Source organism: Fusarium subglutinans, assembly GCF_013396075.1.
Source record: "Fusarium subglutinans strain NRRL 66333 chromosome Unknown NRRL66333_c0000027, whole genome shotgun sequence".
Lineage (NCBI taxonomy): Eukaryota > Fungi > Ascomycota > Sordariomycetes > Hypocreales > Nectriaceae > Fusarium > Fusarium subglutinans.
Window position 1 is genome coordinate 206,618 of NW_023502090.1, and position 16,824 is coordinate 223,441.

A 16,824-nucleotide genomic window follows, 5' to 3' on the forward strand; every position below is an offset into this window, starting at 1 on the left:
TATCCCACTTACAACCCTGTCAAGTCCATCATAACCCATGCTCCCTCTATCCCTTCCGCGGGCCGGGTCCAAAATGACTGAAACCACGAGTTCCACGGAGCAGGGATATTTAGATTTTGGTTATGGTCTGTGGACTGTGGAGTAAGCCAGAGAGATACATATTGCGAGATATTCACTGTTTTTGATGCCGATCAAACATCTTTGGGCCTCTAGACATATGTACATAATTCTCACCCACAACCATCATCTTGGTCTCTACTTTGTCCGGCGACGGGATCGTCTTGGTTAAAAACGCAAAACTTACAGAAAGGGGCCGGAAATGTCCCGTTACGGTAGGTCACCGTTTCCTAAACTGGGCGATGCCACGTCCAACGGCGCGACGCCGAACTCAGGCACTAGCTCATGTGAGTTGAGTTCTATCTGGGGATTGTATAGTAGTGCTTAGAAGCGGGAAGAGAGTCAAGCTGTAATGTAATGTGATACACCAGCGGGATGCACGGCAACTTTGTTTGTGTCCGCAATTGCTTCATTCTGTCGTCTTCGATTGAGGAGAAGGGGATGTTTTCTGCGCAATGAGGAATGGTTCGTTCCATAGCCAAGAAGAGCCGCTAGACTCACGATATCTATCGCGCGTTTGGAGGGTGGGAACAGTGGAGTCAAAACAAGATGATGGGCATGGGGGTTGTCCAAAAATATGCACCAATTACCAGTCCATTGGATGCTGTTATAATTCTGTCGAGTTATCTCAACTGAGATCTTGGGGCTGGAGCGCGAATTACCGTTCAACAGCTAACAGCAAACGCCGAGATCTTTAGAGGAGTTGTGTTTCAATAATCTCATTCTAGCGTTGTACGTTGTAAGATTTCAAGAGCCTCTGCGCATCATAACAAGAGGAGATGGCGCGGAGAAACAAAGAGTCTACCGTAACTGTGACTTTGATGTTTCCTCTTTTGAAGCACTGATGGAAGCACAAAGACAAACCGAGAGAAGAGTGTCAAGGGCTGAGATCAATCCGGATAAAGCGTTGCCGAGAAGAGAGTGAAGTGGTTGTCACTATCCAATTTCATTTTCTTAAGCCCATAAAGGTAGCGGCAAGCCAAAGCCAAAAGGTAGAAGCCCGCTGATTATATATTAGCATGCTAGACTAGAGGAGAAAAGGAATTGCTTAATATTTAGAGACTTTAAGAGCATTCAGTGAAAGATATAGACAGACAGAATGATGGTTTACAAGGATCGCCTTTCCCATACCACATCACCATACAACCACGAATTGCGATTGTCGGGCGGGCTCTTGCAACACTCCGCAACAGTATTAGTACATACGCACTTCTCACTCTTCGCTTCTATCAAGATCGCCGCTCACACCCTTGTCCAGTAGATCCCACTCCCTCTTGTCTGGCTGCCCCTGCAACTTCCACACGATATGACACGACACGCCCCCCCCTCTCAACCTCCCGTAATAAAACCCAACCAACCCAAAAAGCACTCTCACTCCCCTAAAACAACAGCAGCGCCCACTGCGCTCTCAGCGGTGACGACATCTGCTACAGGCATCATATGAGGCCACGGGCGCCTCGTGTTTTAGTGTCTTGTTGGTAGGTGAGGGATAGGGGAGCTTGCGAAACGAGGGTCCATCTTTTATCTTATTTCTAATGAATTTTTCTCTATTTTTTTTCTGTCTAGTTGTGAATGTGACTGAGGATCATATCAGATCTTATAGGAAAAGCCTTGTGTGTATCTCATAATATGTGAAAATCGTTTCGTCACTGTGATTCTGTGGACAGCTTCATACTGGACCTGTTGTTGACCAGCAACAACGCGAGGATTGCTTACCTCAGGTAATTTCAAGTCGATCAGTTGTAGCTACCTCTTCTGACTCAATCAATTTTACCAAGTTCCTTTCCTGCAATATCTATCATCTTATCTAACTCTTCTTCTCTTTCTACGCACAATTGACTTGTCCTTCATTCCTTTCAATTCGTTCCTTAATATTCTTTCATTCTAAACTCAATCCTTTTGCTACCACCTCATTTCATACACTCACTTGAACCTAAGAAAGACAAAAAAACAAAAACAAAAAAAAGAAACGGCCATTTTACGCCGAGATAATAACACTACTGTACTGCACCACCACCGTCACACCTCTTTTCCATCATCGTCCAACAATCACGCTCAAACTCAAAGGGAACCACTACCTGCTAGGCCATCGGATCGGTCTCTTCCCGCTTCATCTTGACTCCCACTCTCCTTGGTTCTTTTTCAGAGCGTGGAGCCTCCTTTGTCCGCCCAGCCTTGGCTTTGCAGCTGAGTATTGGAACCTTTCCATTTTTGGTCTCACGACCCCTGCGATACTTTGGGCGGTACGTACTGCACTGCTTGGGCTTTGTTGCCAGGTCGTATCGTGACCTCCAGTGCAACTCTATTCAAGAGTGTCTTTCTCTTTCTCTCTCTTCTACCAGGGTGTCAGAGGGAGAGGAGTCGTTGACAAACTATCGACTGAGAACCACTCCGAGGAACAACATCGATGCTTCTACAGGAATCAACAATCCAATTTATCGACATTGCCTAGGTTACTCCCTAGAACTTTTCTCGTCCGTCGCTATTCCCAGGCCCTCTTGTCTTCTCAGGTCGGGCCAAATTTGGTTAGAGAGCTCATCGCTCGTCTTCGTTCTTCCTTCCTTGTTTCCCACCCCGGTCGCTGCTGCCGCCGCCCCTCCACTAGGGCCCGGGACTACCGTGCTAGGTACAGATACCTACCCAGCTCTTACCTGATTTGACCACTCTAGTCGCTACTTCTCTCACACCTTTTCCCTTCCCAAATCTCCCCTTCTCGACCTCGACCTCTTCAGTTGTTACGTATTCCTACCTCTACCTCAACCTCTGCCTCTACCTATTATTTCTCAATCACACCCCAACCTCCCCCTCCTAATCATCTCCACGATATCTATTTCGTTGGCTGGGAATTGTTCTTTCTCTTTTTCTTTTACCCTTGTGGTGATTTTTGGATCTGGGATTCTTTTCGTCTTGGGATAATTGGCATTGTTCACGTTTTGGGATCGCATTGTATCGTACCAACCATTCGCTTGTGTTGGCAGCTGGAAATCTACGAGGATTGCCAGAATTATTCATCGACAACCATTTGAGCCTCCCTCAGGAAGCTCTCGACTCATCACTGTCACCCACTGGTTATCAATAATCACCCCTATCGATAATTCTTTCATCTCGAACCAAACACGATACCCGATCATCGCGAATCTCTATCCCCATCTTCGAAAAGCCACCGATCTCCCGGTGATTCACATACAGCCTGCTTGGTCACTTCATTGTGCTACCTTGCTCAACTCGGATCACGATTGACGATACCGGCTGTCTTGCTCCGGCGTCGGGACATCTACCCACGCGAAATCACACCTGCCGGTGGTACTACACCTCTCGACGTCAGACGTGGTATGGATTCGACCATCTGAGAGTTCTCCCGCAACCGTGTCATGTTATGAAAAGCCTGCTTCATCTCTGTTGCACCCGACCTCACATGCTCTCTTGCTCAGTCTCTCTGGGTAAAGGTGTGTAACGGTCTCCTTTGCCGGAGCTCTCCTCACTTCCCTGCAACTGGGCATATTCTGACCTTAAACCTGACCTAGTTTTCTTGACCAAGTCATAATCATCATGTCTCCTCTTTTCAGACATGCCCAGCAGGCTGGCTTGCTCTTCTTGATAGCATCATCATGGGCGCCTCTAGCTGCTACCCTGAACATAGAATATTGTGCCGACTACAATACTGGCGAGACCCCCAGGAGTATGTAACCCCTTCGCATACAACAGCTTCCAGCCTCTGACCATGTTAATAGATACGAGCATTTATCAGACAAATGGCCTCTGCCATGATTTCTGTATCAATGACTGGGCGTATGCTATTACTCAAGACAAGCTATGCTGGTGTTCGAATTACGCACCTGTCAAGTCAACTCAAGTGGACGATTCCAAGTGCGATACTCCTTGCCCAGCATGGCCCGCTGAAGTCTGCGGTGGTGACGGAGTATACGGATATGTGTCTCTAGGCAACGTCGAGCCTTCCGGTTCAAGGGGCCCTTCCCCCTCATCAACCGAAGTAAGTCAAATCCTGTGACATGATCATGTTTCGTGTTGTGATCGCCGCATATGCCGTGATCGGACGAGTGTCTGCCTACCCAACTCTCCACCTGTACATCTCAGTCCATTTAAACCCTTCTGCGGTTGGTAAGATACCACGGCTTAACAGGCAACCACCAGGCAAAACCAACCACCGTGGCCGTATCCAGAGTGACTGAGACAATACAGAATACGGTGACTATAAAACCATCATCCATATCGACCTCCACGTCTACGTCGAGCTCGGAGCCAGAAACAACCTCAACTGTATGCCTTGTCTCAACACGAATGTTATCTCGCCTCGGGAATCTGGTGATGTAATAAAAAGGTTTAGGACAGACACTGACTACGTATTTAGACCGAAGATGAAACCTCAGTTACGAGCACAGCCGAGGATGAGTCAACTACATCTTCATCTAGCTCGCGCACCTCTGTTCTCCAGACTGTCACGGCTGGCGGTACTATCAGGACCGTCACTGTGGCAGCCCCGACGGAGACTGGTGGAACGACCGCAAGCGAAAACACAAATGGCTCGACTACCGAGAAGAGTGGACTTGGCACTGGCCAAGTTGTCGGTATCGTGGTAGGCGTGATTGCAGCCGTCATAGGTGCCGCCGCCCTCGCCCTATTCCTATGGTTCCGACGAAAGAAGCAACAGAACGAACAAGAAGCCTATCAGGACGACCCCAGTGTTCGAGATAGCTCCTCGGGCATTGCACGACCTGATATGAGCATGGCTGGATCCCCTATTGCATCAGCCGCGGCAGGAAGCCGTAACAGCACCTTGCAAGTCGATCCCCGAATGGATCCATTTAAGCAAGGATTGTACGTTCGAAGCGCAAGTCATGAGAGCATCAACACACTACGAGATGACCACGACTATTCAAGGAGGATTCAGGCACCCAAAGTCCTCCGTGCAACAAACCCCGATCCAACGCCCGAACCTTGACCGACAAGACATTCGGTAACCCCGGAAATTCCGCTGGGCTCTAAAGGCCATCTTTTATAAGATGAGACTACGATAAGAGGCAATGGTCTATCTGACCAAGAGCACGGCATCATGCTGCCTTCAGGGTACTTTCTCAACATGAATCCCTGGAGTCTAGCGGAATTTTCTGGGATGGACAATGAAAGATGTTCCAGACGAGCAGATAAAATGGTCTCCATGGCCCATGAAGCACACGAATCTCACATTCTCCCGGCTCACTTTTAAAACCCGAAGGGGTATTGTTGCATTTCGAGATACCAGGAAGGCGTTGGCATTTTACAAGGGGGATTACATACACAACGGGACATGGGACGAACGCCCCCAGCCACTGGCGGGATCATGGTATGGTACATATACGAGCGAGCCAAGTAGCTGCTGCTTCGCACAGCACTATTGGAAAGGTCATGCATGACGGCAGAAACCAACGCTTAATTTTCAATTCGGATTTTATACTTTATGGCATCACGGCAACGGCGACCTCGACCAAGCAATTATGGCACAATGGATGAGGGACAGCGACCTGTGGAGGGCGTGACAGAGTCGCCGAGTTTGAATGGCTTACGTGGGCGCTCAGTGTTGGGCTTCAAAGCCTGGATATAATATGCAGGTCGTCGTCAGTTTGGGGTCACTTTTACGTACATAGAGCCAGCATAAATGCATAGGGCGACGAGGTTGAGATAGCGGCCAAAAGTATCCTCTTCATTTCTTGGTCTGCAACCACTGCTTGTACTTTTCATCTCTGTGACACGAATGTGATGGCTCATGCGTTTCAAGACGCTCACTAAAGAACTCGTGATGCTTGACGGTGAAGTTATCCGCCTCTTTCTCCATCTCTACATCCAACTCGTCCCCTTTCGATCCCCGCCCTATCTATGGCTGAATTTGAAACGCGAGGTAACATGAATCGCCCGTGGTGTCAAGCTGTCCACAGCCCGAATAGAGAAGAATTGATGTTCGTTAGGCGTATAACGCCACATTTGACGTGGCCCACGAGTTTGCAACTTAGTCATGAAGACGCACTATAGAGAGCCATAGCGGAAAGTGGGAGTACCGTTGAAACTAACTAGTTTATGGCTGGAGACGACGGAGTCTAATAAGTTTGTGGATATCCTTGTGGCTCCAAGTGATGAGCCTAGAAGGCCAACGTTGTGGAACACTTTGTAGACAGGAATATTACTCAAGGAGGTTAGAGACGGTGAAGCACTAGATCAAGGATGGGCATGAAATGTAAAAGCGAATTCCTGTCTTTTAATCGTATCCCATTTGTAGGGTAGAATCTTGAGCACATAGATACATGATGATATATATACGGATCCAAGACTCATGGCAATCCAAATAAACTATGCTCTGAAGCTTCCAAAATGCTGAAGCGAATTCCAAATCAAGCAATCCCTATGTTCCGGTTATCCTGCACCCAAACACCCTGCAAACCAAAGAAACAAATCCACGCTCCGTGCAAAACCTTATGCATCTTTTCTCCTCTTACTACTGGAACCGTGTGGGACTCGGGCTATTCTCGCGACTTAGACTCTCGAAACTATCGACCATAGCCAAGACGCGTGTTCGAGCTCGTTCTCGTGTGAGGGGAACTGCTTGAGCCTCGAGAAGTACACCCGAGGAACGATCTGTTTCGTGTGAGAAGCGTGGCTCTAGTGGAGCCAGATCTGGGTGGAGGAAGCCGCCGACTGAGTTGTTTGAGTTGCCTCGTGTGTGCCGTCTTGAGTGGGAGGGGTGGCCAGGAGATGGTAGAGGGGAGGCAGAACGTGATGATGACGGTGAAGAATCCCGGGAGCTGCGCTGGAAGAGAGGTTGAGGTGGCTGGAGATGAGGGGGTTTCGTTTGTTGTAGTGTTTCTGGAGGAGGTTGCTGTTCTTGCGGTGTAGGTTGTGGTTGATCTCTCTTCGCAGACTCCTCATCCTTCTGTTGTGCTTGTCGAGATTGCTCTTCCGCGAGACGGTGTTCCTCAGCACGCTTCTCATCCGTCAGGCGCTGTCTCTCTTCCTCAAGACGACGCCTCTCATTCAGCTGCTCTTGATCATCCTGAACAAGAGGCTGCTTTTCATTAATCTCATCATCCCTCTTTGGTTGCGCCACTTGTCGAATGCCAGCATGTCCAAGTTCGCGTTCATCCCGCTTCTCACGAATACGGACACCTCCTGACGTCTGACTCTCGTTATCTGGATCAACAAACTCAGCCTTGTGCGGCTCCATTGGCACATCGTCCTCTCGATCGCTTCCCTCCTCGTTGCCATTAACAACTCTTAAGCGTTCTCGAGGGACAGTGAACATGACCTGTACCAATCGCTGCTCAACAGCCTTCTCGATATCCCAGTCAGACTCAGCTCCAGGTTCGGGTCCGGCCCCACCAGACATCATCGCACCATGCGAATCGCCTTCAACACCTTCCCAGTCCTGTCGACCTTTCTTCCTTCTAAGAAGCTCGCCACGTAGGCCAACCAGGCCGGGCTCGTAATCACCAGCCACGGGCTCTTGATCGAACGAACGGCGTATACCAGACATATCTTCGCGGGACGATGTTGGGGTGCTAGCCCCTGAAAACACTCGCCGAAGAGAGCCTAGCCACCCCCTACGTGGCTTTGACTTGGACGGCGACGAAGGCTCATCATCATCGTAGCGAGGACCTCGGTCTCCCATAAGTAACGAAGGACCCTCTGCTTGAAGAACACCAAATGACGAGCGGGCTGTGTTGTAACTACTAGACGACGAACTGCCTGGCTTAGGGTGCTCGGCACCAGCGGCTAGGAACGCGGGAGCGAGGGGGTTTAGTTGACGTGCTTTGGCCTTGATGCTTTCTGCTGCGCTCCGTGCTGACTCGGACAAGTTTGATCCGCTTCGTGATTCATCATCTCTCAGAGCAGCTGAACGGGTCGAGTTATGCCGCGTTGGTGAAGAATGACCCTGGCTGTGACCCACGCTTCCTTGGTTCTGGCTTCGACGGCTATTCATGCGCGCAAGCAAGCCTTCAGCGCTATCGAGGTTCTGTACATTCTGGTGTTGGCTTCGTCGACTGTTCATGCGTGCAAGCAGTCCTTCCGCAGCATCAACCTCAGTGACCCAATCTTGAACCTCTGGATCATGTCGTGGGCTCTCAGGGCTAGGTGTTGCCGAGGCTCTATTACCACCAGGAGTCAGGCAGATGGGGTGAGGAATATTATTCGGACCCACGCCTGCGACTGGAGTCTGGAAAGGATCTGAAGGAACCTCTGATGTAGGAGTCGGGACGTGATCGTAAAGGCCTCGGTTATGATAGGGTTCCTCTTCATCGTCCTCATAAATCGGATGAATTGGACCCGGGAAACTTGTTGGCCGTGGTCCCGTCGGTATATATCCTCCTCGTGACGGTCTTGCCATAGATTTGTGTGGGATGTGAAGTCCAGGATGACCGCTTCGAGCGCCCCTCATAGACTCGTAGCCTAGAGATCGCTCGCCAGCAGCATAAGGGCTTTCACCAGTACCATACCAAGGGGCACTGTCGAGCCCCCAAGGATCATTTTCCATCATCTCGGGGTATTCGTTGTTATAGTAGTTGGGATCTTGAGACAGCGCCCTGACAGCTTCCTCTCGGTTGCTGATATGCCGTTTGCGTCTCTTGTACCAACACAGAGCACCAATGATGATGCCTATCAGTGCAGCGATACCAAAGCCTAGACCAAGACCGAGGCCAAGGCGCTTTGAGTTTGATCCTTTGTCATCATCCTTGGGCGCGTCGTTATCATCATCCGATGAGCTAGAGGCGGGGTTTGTGTATTGGGATCCCCATGAACCTGACGTGATATTGTAGAAACGAAGTGTTCCAGATGAGGCTTGACGCTTCACTTTCCGCGAGGAAGAGCCCGAAGACTCCCACCCGCCATAGACCATGAGCATATTTCCTGGCAACACTGCAGCGCCATGGCCGTAGATCCCATTGAACTCAGGTTGTTCTTCAGGGATCTTCCACTGCCACCCGCTGTAGATCTCGCTCATCTCGAGAATGGCAAGTTGTGGTTCGGCGGGGGTGTTAACATCGCCAACCCACCCCCCTATAACAATGATAGAGCTTCCATCCTCGCTGAGTGTCGCAGTATGCCCAGAACGACTGTAGACATTATCAGCAGTGTTTGTGCTCCTGCGACGATTCTGAGAGCTCGTATCTTTCACAGCAAGGTCTGACTTTGGTGTATCAACGTTTGGAGCTTGAATATTGACATAACTCCACGACTCCGCGGGAAGATTCCAGACAGCGACTGTGCTCATGTTGATGAAGGCTGTCTTGGTATGTCCACCAAGAAGTACGTAACTCATCTGCTGCGTCACAATGCCAGATTTATTGGTCATTGAGGGCGTGAGACCAGTTAGAGTAAAGCCTGCAATGGGTGTTTTGGGTCCACCACTGGAGGCGACGCTCATCTCATACGAGGTAAAAGCATCGCTATCATGAGGTGCGAGTCTCAGCATCGATTTGGTGTAGTTGGCATTGCTCTGCCAGTTCGTCGCATCACTTCCAGACTCGGGTGTTTCGCACATTCCTCCATAAGTATAAAGAGTTGGCTGGTCCATGTCAGGAGCGAGGCTGGAGGAAAAGGCAACGGTGCCTCCGAGGAAATACGGTGCACGACGGGTGTCGCCGCCATTCTTGAGACCCCGACGAGACCACTCGCCTTGGCCGTTGCTATAGTCGAAGCTCCAGACATCTCCGCTACCAGATTCGCAGTCGCCGGCATAAACGAGTACAGAGCCATTCGCTGTTCTCGCAGCACCAAAGGCAGTGCTCTTGGAACTACCGTCGAGAAAAGGTAAGACAGTATCATTGCTTGCGGGCTCGAGGCTGACCTCATCCGCATCGATGCTCTTGGAAAAGTCGAGGGATTGAAATCCAACATTGCCCGAAGCTGTTTGTCGAAATATGTACGCTAGGTTCGAAGCACTACATGGAACGCTACCGTCGACGCATGTTGGATCGGGCATGAGAATCTCCGTGGGAACGTATGGGAAAGTTTGCGCGGCAGCAGGAGAGGCGAGAAGAAGTGTGCTGGCGCAGAGGAGGAGAGTAGTAGAGATTGTCATTTTGGGCATTGTTTGCGCAGGCCGACAGCTGCGGGTGATCGTTGGAGTCATTGCGGTTTCTGCGAAGTTGAGATGAGTCGCTAATTCAAAGGGCGCAGGCGAAGCAATCGCAGTCGCTTTTCCAAGCGTAGTTTTCTCGCGGACGATGATACTGAGCGCTCAGAGCATGGCCATCACCGTGTAGCTCGAAAGCTGGATGGTGTCTCGATTGCAGTTGTTCACTTCCCCCAACTTTCCTACTCTGAGTAAGTGTAGAGTCTGGGAATCTGCAGTGCGAAAGAGTCGTATGTGTTCTTTTGATCGACACGAAGGAATGTCCAAGGGTCTCTGCGCAATGTCTCGGTCTATGCGCACCTTGTTCAAGACTCTCAATATTGGCCAGACCTGCTAATAATGCTAATGCAAAGGCCTCAAGAACAGGCCACGAATGGGGTCGATGTCCAGGTTTAGATTGGATTGTAGGAGAGCAAGCAGAGAGTCAAGAGAGAGAAACTGAGCGGGAAGAAAGCGAGCACAGACACAGGCAGAGGCAGAGGCAGAGGCAGAGAAAGAAAGAGAAGGAGCAGGGATGAAGGGATCTCAGCAGCAAGGTAGGGAAGGTAAGGTAAGGGTAAGTGCATCCGGGATCCAATGTCAATATCGTACTATCTATCAATCAATCACACAAGCAAGGTTTGCGATTAGACCTATCTTGTCAAGACTCGGGCTCAAAATCAAGATCCTATTCGCGAGAGTGTGAATGACTTGCCGCTTTCTGCTTGACGAGGTGATTGTTGATGATCGTTGGCACGACAACAATAGCTTGTGGGACCATCACTCACATCAGAAGCTGATGGAGGGGCCCTCTTTAGATCCTTGTTGGCTACCTTACGGACGGGAACAAGGACATGGGTAGAGTGAAGAGGAGGCTATCACATGCGGAAGCGCCACAGCAAAAGACTACAGTACATGCAACATTCAACTGCTGATTTCTAATTGTTTATGTCTGCAGTGACTGTTCGTTGTGGCACAATAGCGATAACAACAAACTGCCTGATCAGTGCCTCCAATGCATTCAATATCCACGGCTTTAACGACAATGGCGGTTGTGGCTTCAATTGTGGCTGCCCCGGTAAAGTTTGGTAGGTGCTCTAGGCCTAATGCTAAGCCCATCCCATCAAGGAAATCCCTGTTTCGTCTATCAACTCACCCCAACAACCAAGCCATCTGCACTCGTAAGCCATCCCTCCCTCTCTCACTCTCTCTTTGTATGTCGGAATCGATCCCTTTGTTCTCCATATGTCACATGTCTCGGCTTTCAAGCTTACATTGTACTCTTTGTTCCCATGTTTCAGTTGTAACTAATAGGTCAGTTGTAAAAGCCTTGTCCATCTTGTAGCGAGTTGTAACCCTACTGCGGATTACAAGGTAAAGGTCATCCGGTGTGGAGAGATCGTACTACTTCTTGTTGCCCAATCAACTATCACGGAACTTTAAATCCCACGATAGAGAATATGGCGGACCAGATATATCTTGAACAAACTCCAAGTAAGCAATGGGCATTGCCAACCTTTAGTCTTCATCGTGAGGCGATATACCATACTTGATGCTCTTCGCTCGAAATAGATGTGATATCTTCATAATCTGTCTTGGTCCTACTCATTGATACCAGTCACCAACTCGCAAGCAATCCTCATTAGCATTAGAATTCGTTGACTGTATAACTAACTATCCGATGTAACAACCGTGTAGGGTGATAATATCAACACAATCGATAACATATCCAAATCCAATACTGTCGTGTTTTTCGGTTTCCCAATCCTCCATCATCTCCTTCCAACCACCCCCGCGTCTTCAAAGCAACACAGCCTGATAGCTGGCATGTGTTTGGGTATCAATCACACTATCGAAATCATGTCCACCTTTAGTAATAAATCTTCTCGCTCCAGATAGGAGGTCGTGCTCCCTCAGTGTCCCACTCGATATGGTTCTTGTCGTTGAGAGTGCAGCCCTCGTCTGAGATGGGGATCACCTTGCTTGTGTTGAGCACCTCCTGCTTGGAAATACCAGCGGGGTCGGCAGGGATCCAGAGAATAGGTGTTTCGCTAGTGACTGAAGGTGGGAAGTAAGCGTCTCGCTCGACCTCCTCAGGATACTCGAGTCCCATGTTACGCTCATGAGGTACCAACTGGCGCATGGTGGCGTAATCGGCGTAGACCCATGGCTTGAGCCACTTGGAGAAGAAGTTGCCCTTCTTCTGAACGCTATCAGTACCACCAGGCACGAACTTGCCAACACCATGACTCTTGCCAGCGCCGTTGGAAGCACCGTTGGAAGCGGCACCCTCTCCATTCTGGACTTGTCCATCCTCCAACTCTGAACCTTGCAGGCTTCGCTGAATTCGCTCCTCCTCAACCTCGAGAGAGCGAGGCAAGCTGTAGAGAAGGGGGTTGAGGGCCTTGGCGAGGGAGATGTGGAACAGGATGGTGAAGACGAGGAAGGCAGCCATCAAGACAGCAGGGCCGGCAGCCTTGGAGATGATGAACATGCCGACAAGGCAGACCTCGGCGAGGTAAACACCGACAAAGAGCTGCTTGAGGGCACGAGGGTAGATGAGACCTCTAGTATCGATCTTGGTCTCGGTGACAAACAGAATGTTGTAACGGTAGGCGAGGTAGAACAAGCCCATACCGATGGTAGACCAGAAGAGCATGACAGGTGCAATAACAGCGTAGACGATGCCTGAAAAAGGTTAGCTATGTTCAACGCATGAGTTCAGGGGTTACTCACTAATGACTGCGATGTTGGTGTAGACGGGCATGAGACTTCCCCAAGTGAGAGCACTAAGAGTAGTCCACTTGTTGTACATGGATCGTGGAGTGCTGGTCAGGAACTTGTACAAAAGGTTGAAAATGATGCATCCAACAACTTGAGTCAGGACGCCGACGGCGATGGTCAGACCCTGAACAATGAAGTAAGAGATATAGAAGTTGGAGGCGGTAGGGATGGAAGATGACAGCATGCTGAAGACCTGACTAGGTTCTTTAACGATTGTCGCGATTGACGAAACGAAACTGTTTGCCAGAGTCTGAACCAGGAAAACCTGGATAACCTGGAAAACGAAGTATGCGTTCTGGGTGAAGAGCTCGGCTTGAGAGATAGAAACACAACCAGCCTGCTTGGCACAGAGTCGCATGAAAACGGGAACCAGGGACATAAGAATGGAGAGAGCAACGGAAGGCAGAAGACCAGAGACAACACCTAGAATGACAGAAGGAATATCCTGGATCCAAGTAAGGCCAGGAAGAGTCTTGATAGTGTCGACCTGAGCAATAATACCAACGATGGCGACGGGGACAGCCCAGAAGATGATAAGAACGGCAATGATAGCGTAGACGACATATCGGCGAATGACAACCTGCCACCAGGGGAAGTTCAGGCTCTTCCAGACAATCTCGTCAGGCTTGACACCAATGAAACGAGGGGCCATGTGGAGGGCATGGTGGTGAGTGGTCGTCTGGAAAGCAGCCTGAGCATCAGATTGGGTGTAGAACTCGACGAACACGGCAGAGTGCTTCTCATAGTTGCCAGCGAGCCAGTCAGCCTGGGCATTGTCGGCCTTGGGAATGAGGGTCTTGAGTTCCTCACGGCCCCATTCAATAGTATCAACTTTCTTGCCGACAAGTCCCAGAGGGCCAGTACGGTGTGTAGGCCGCTTCTTAGGGGGAATAAAGCGGGCAGCGAGGTCTCCGGACTCGGGGTCAGATGGGGCAGAAGCAACCTTCTCGGCTTCAGTACCCGACTTCTTCATGGACTTGATGCGTTCCTTGTTGCAAAGCTTGAGGAGCTTGACCTCTCCCTTCTCGAGCTTCATGGCGGCGTCGTCGCGCTCCTCGATGATCTTGTCGAGGTCCTTGGTGTCACCGGGGATCCAGACATTCTTGACCGAGTCGTTGAAGAGGGTGCGAATGCGGGCCTCATCGAGATACTCCTTGGGAACAGAAGTGAAGAGAACGGTACGGGATGAGATGCGCTTGGCATACTGGGGGGTAAGAAGGAAAGCCTGTCGCACGCTAATATAGAAGATGCACTCGCGCATGATGGTGTACATAACAAAGCCATAAACAAGCCAGGCAATGAAGCAATGGGCGTAGAGCCTGTTCCTCTGGGTCGAATCATCAATGTTGACATTGGCGTATGAGAGAATCTCAAGCTGCTTCTTTCCGTTTCCGCCAGTGGCATTGACTGGGAAGAGAACAGGCCAGGTGAGGCAAAGACTCACGAAGCAGATGGTACAGCAGATGCGAAGGAATCGAATGAAGAGGTAGGCATCGAGACTCTGGTGCTGAAGAGCGTAGGCATCGGGAAGCTTCCAAAAAGCTCCAATCCAGTTGAACAAACCACTAGGTAGCGCGGGACTCCGTTCGCTGCGGAGGTGTTAGAGTTAATATTCAGAGTTCAGTGGTGCATTGAGACTTACTGTTCGCGCAAGGAGCCCAGATACGTCCTAGGCGCATAGAATCGCCTATTGGATTTACGAAAGACAAGGAAAACGAGGAGGTAGACCCCCGATACTATGAGGACGGGAACGAGAGTCGAAACCATGCCTGCGAATTGTTAGTTTGGCGTCGCATTATGAATTATTCGTTCATATACAACGTACCCGAAAGCGATTGAGGCTGCGTTCCTCTCGCACCGCCCGAGTTGCTCGTGTCGGGGGCGGGGAGGTTGTCCTCCAACCAACTGATGAAGTTTCCCATGATTGCAGTCCAGTTGCAGTATCTTGGACTACGTCAGGGGGTGGATGATCTGGTATAAGCCCTTGATTTAGGCGATTATAATCGGTTGCTGGTTCTCGACTCGATTAATTCGACGCGCAAAGTCGTCAAGGTTGTGAAGTGACGTTATTAGGAAGAAATTGAAGAAATTAAGTTGACACTTGGGCCGCGTCGTCCAGCTACAACTCAGCAAGGGAGGAACCTCAAGCTGTAGTGTTACCTTGACCCTTCCGTTGGCGGGGGGCGGGTGGCAGTTAGTTAGGTTAGGTTGAGATAGGAGGCAGGCGCGTTCCAATGGAATCTACGCACTTGCAACCAAAAATTAGGAACGAAGAACGAAAACTCGAAGAAAATAGAAACAAAAGGTGGGATGGTGCTGGCGGGCTATATGTAATTAACGTATCCAGTAGTTAGATTAGACAGGGAAAAAAGTTGGTTTCCTCAGATGTTGGCTAAGGTACGGTAGCTCAGCTCATGTTGTCAGGGGTGGGTTGGGTGTGTGTGAATCCAATGGGAGGAGGCTTGTAGCTTGTGGTAGTGCAAAATGCAACCAAAGACGAAAAGCTTAGCACCAAGAGGACCCCCTTAATCAAGGTGAAGTCATGTCTCAGCCCAGCAAAAATACAGCAGAGAATCGCGAAAAAGAAGTAAAAAAAACGCGGCTGCTTGCAATTTATGCTTCCCCTGAACCTGGAGGGATTGTGGCTGCTTTATACCGTCTGTTGAATTCCTCCATCTTGGCTTCTACTATAGTTGCTGAGAGTATTATCATAAGATATCCCGCGTAGAGGTGTGATGCCATGCATCGACGTCAGGGTGACTTGACAAGCTGGCATCGCACAAAGTGCTGATGTCGACGTCACAGTGTAGCGCCCAGCCTGCAGGCTCATCGCCAAGTGCCTGAAGGTCTGTCTGTCTGCTGGGAAACACAGGCCAAATCCTGGTTTGGGGCTAGGTAGTTCGTCACTGGCCAATCGCTCGCTCCCTGGTGCACTCCATCATCAGCGAGCGGTAGATGGAGTGGAGAGTCTAGGCCAGAGGCCAGGGCCCGGGCACTCTATCTCTCTATCTGGAACCTGGGACAGCTGGCCTTGGAAGGCATTGCAAATCACTGCCCTTCTCCGAATGCAAACTGATAGTCTGCAGGTATGGGCGCTTTGATCCCGGACGATAGCACGGGGACAGTAAAACGAGAAACCGGTAAGACTTGTGCAATACGCATGCGATTTGTGGGATTGATATGAAACGAATGGTAATTGACGGGCTGGCTGGGCAAATACGAAAAATGATACTCTAAAACAAGACCCTGTTTCTGAAGAGTATGTAATTCATGATCCCATTGTCACCCCCAAAACTTTATTTCTGGATATCTCCAAAAGGGTCAGGGCTGCTCTGCGTACGTACGAAATCAATCCTCCTCCTCAATTTCGGCTGTTGAAGCTTGGCCACGGGACAAACCCACTATCCGCTGCGACGTGGACACCCCATCCCGCTGCCCTTGCGCTACTGTAAATAGTCACTCTCACTAATGTTCATTCGGTGCTGCGTGATGTGATGCCTCAGTTCACGATGCACGGGCTTACGGACAGGGGCTGGCAGGGAGCCAGGAAAGAATTTGGGCTGTAACAGAGTGAGTCTGTGAGGCTGTTGCCGATGTTTTACGGCATCTCAAGTCTGGACTGGGCCATTCTGTGCCTCACGAGTATCACGGCCTCGATCTAGATCATGCATCAACTTCTTTTTGAATGTCGAGTTCAGCTACTGTTGTCGATTCTTCACTCGATCAAACAGAGGCACAGCCACGACGCTCTCCCGTGTTGCCATGCATGCACGCACACACGACAGTCTACAGAGACGAGACAGCTTGACAGGGATCGACTTTCT

General features: G+C 50.0%; 3 protein-coding genes across 3 annotated transcripts; 1 reads left to right on the forward strand and 2 right to left on the reverse strand.

Moving 5' to 3' along the window:
- Positions 1 to 3,666: 3,666 nt before the first annotated feature.
- Positions 3,667 to 5,077, forward strand: FSUBG_3106 (cell wall integrity and stress response component; the record flags this gene model as incomplete). The annotated part of the gene is made up of 3 exons (XM_036680952.1): positions 3,667 to 3,796; positions 3,849 to 4,108; positions 4,487 to 5,077. The coding sequence occupies 3 exons, from the start codon at positions 3,667 to 3,669 to the stop codon at positions 5,075 to 5,077; spliced, it is 981 nt and encodes a 326-aa protein (XP_036541354.1).
- A 1,524-nt stretch (positions 5,078 to 6,601) lies between these two features.
- Positions 6,602 to 10,183, reverse strand: FSUBG_3107 (uncharacterized protein; the record flags this gene model as incomplete). The annotated part of the gene is made up of 1 exon (XM_036680953.1): positions 6,602 to 10,183. The coding sequence occupies one exon, from the start codon at positions 10,181 to 10,183 to the stop codon at positions 6,602 to 6,604; it is 3,582 nt and encodes a 1,193-aa protein (XP_036541355.1).
- Positions 10,184 to 12,086: 1,903 nt separating this feature from the next.
- Positions 12,087 to 14,922, reverse strand: FSUBG_3108 (uncharacterized protein; the record flags this gene model as incomplete). Its single annotated transcript, XM_036680954.1, has 4 exons — positions 12,087 to 12,904; positions 12,953 to 14,589; positions 14,643 to 14,769; positions 14,826 to 14,922. The coding sequence occupies 4 exons, from the start codon at positions 14,920 to 14,922 to the stop codon at positions 12,087 to 12,089; spliced, it is 2,679 nt and encodes an 892-aa protein (XP_036541356.1).
- Between the last annotated feature and the right edge of the window lie 1,902 nt (positions 14,923 to 16,824).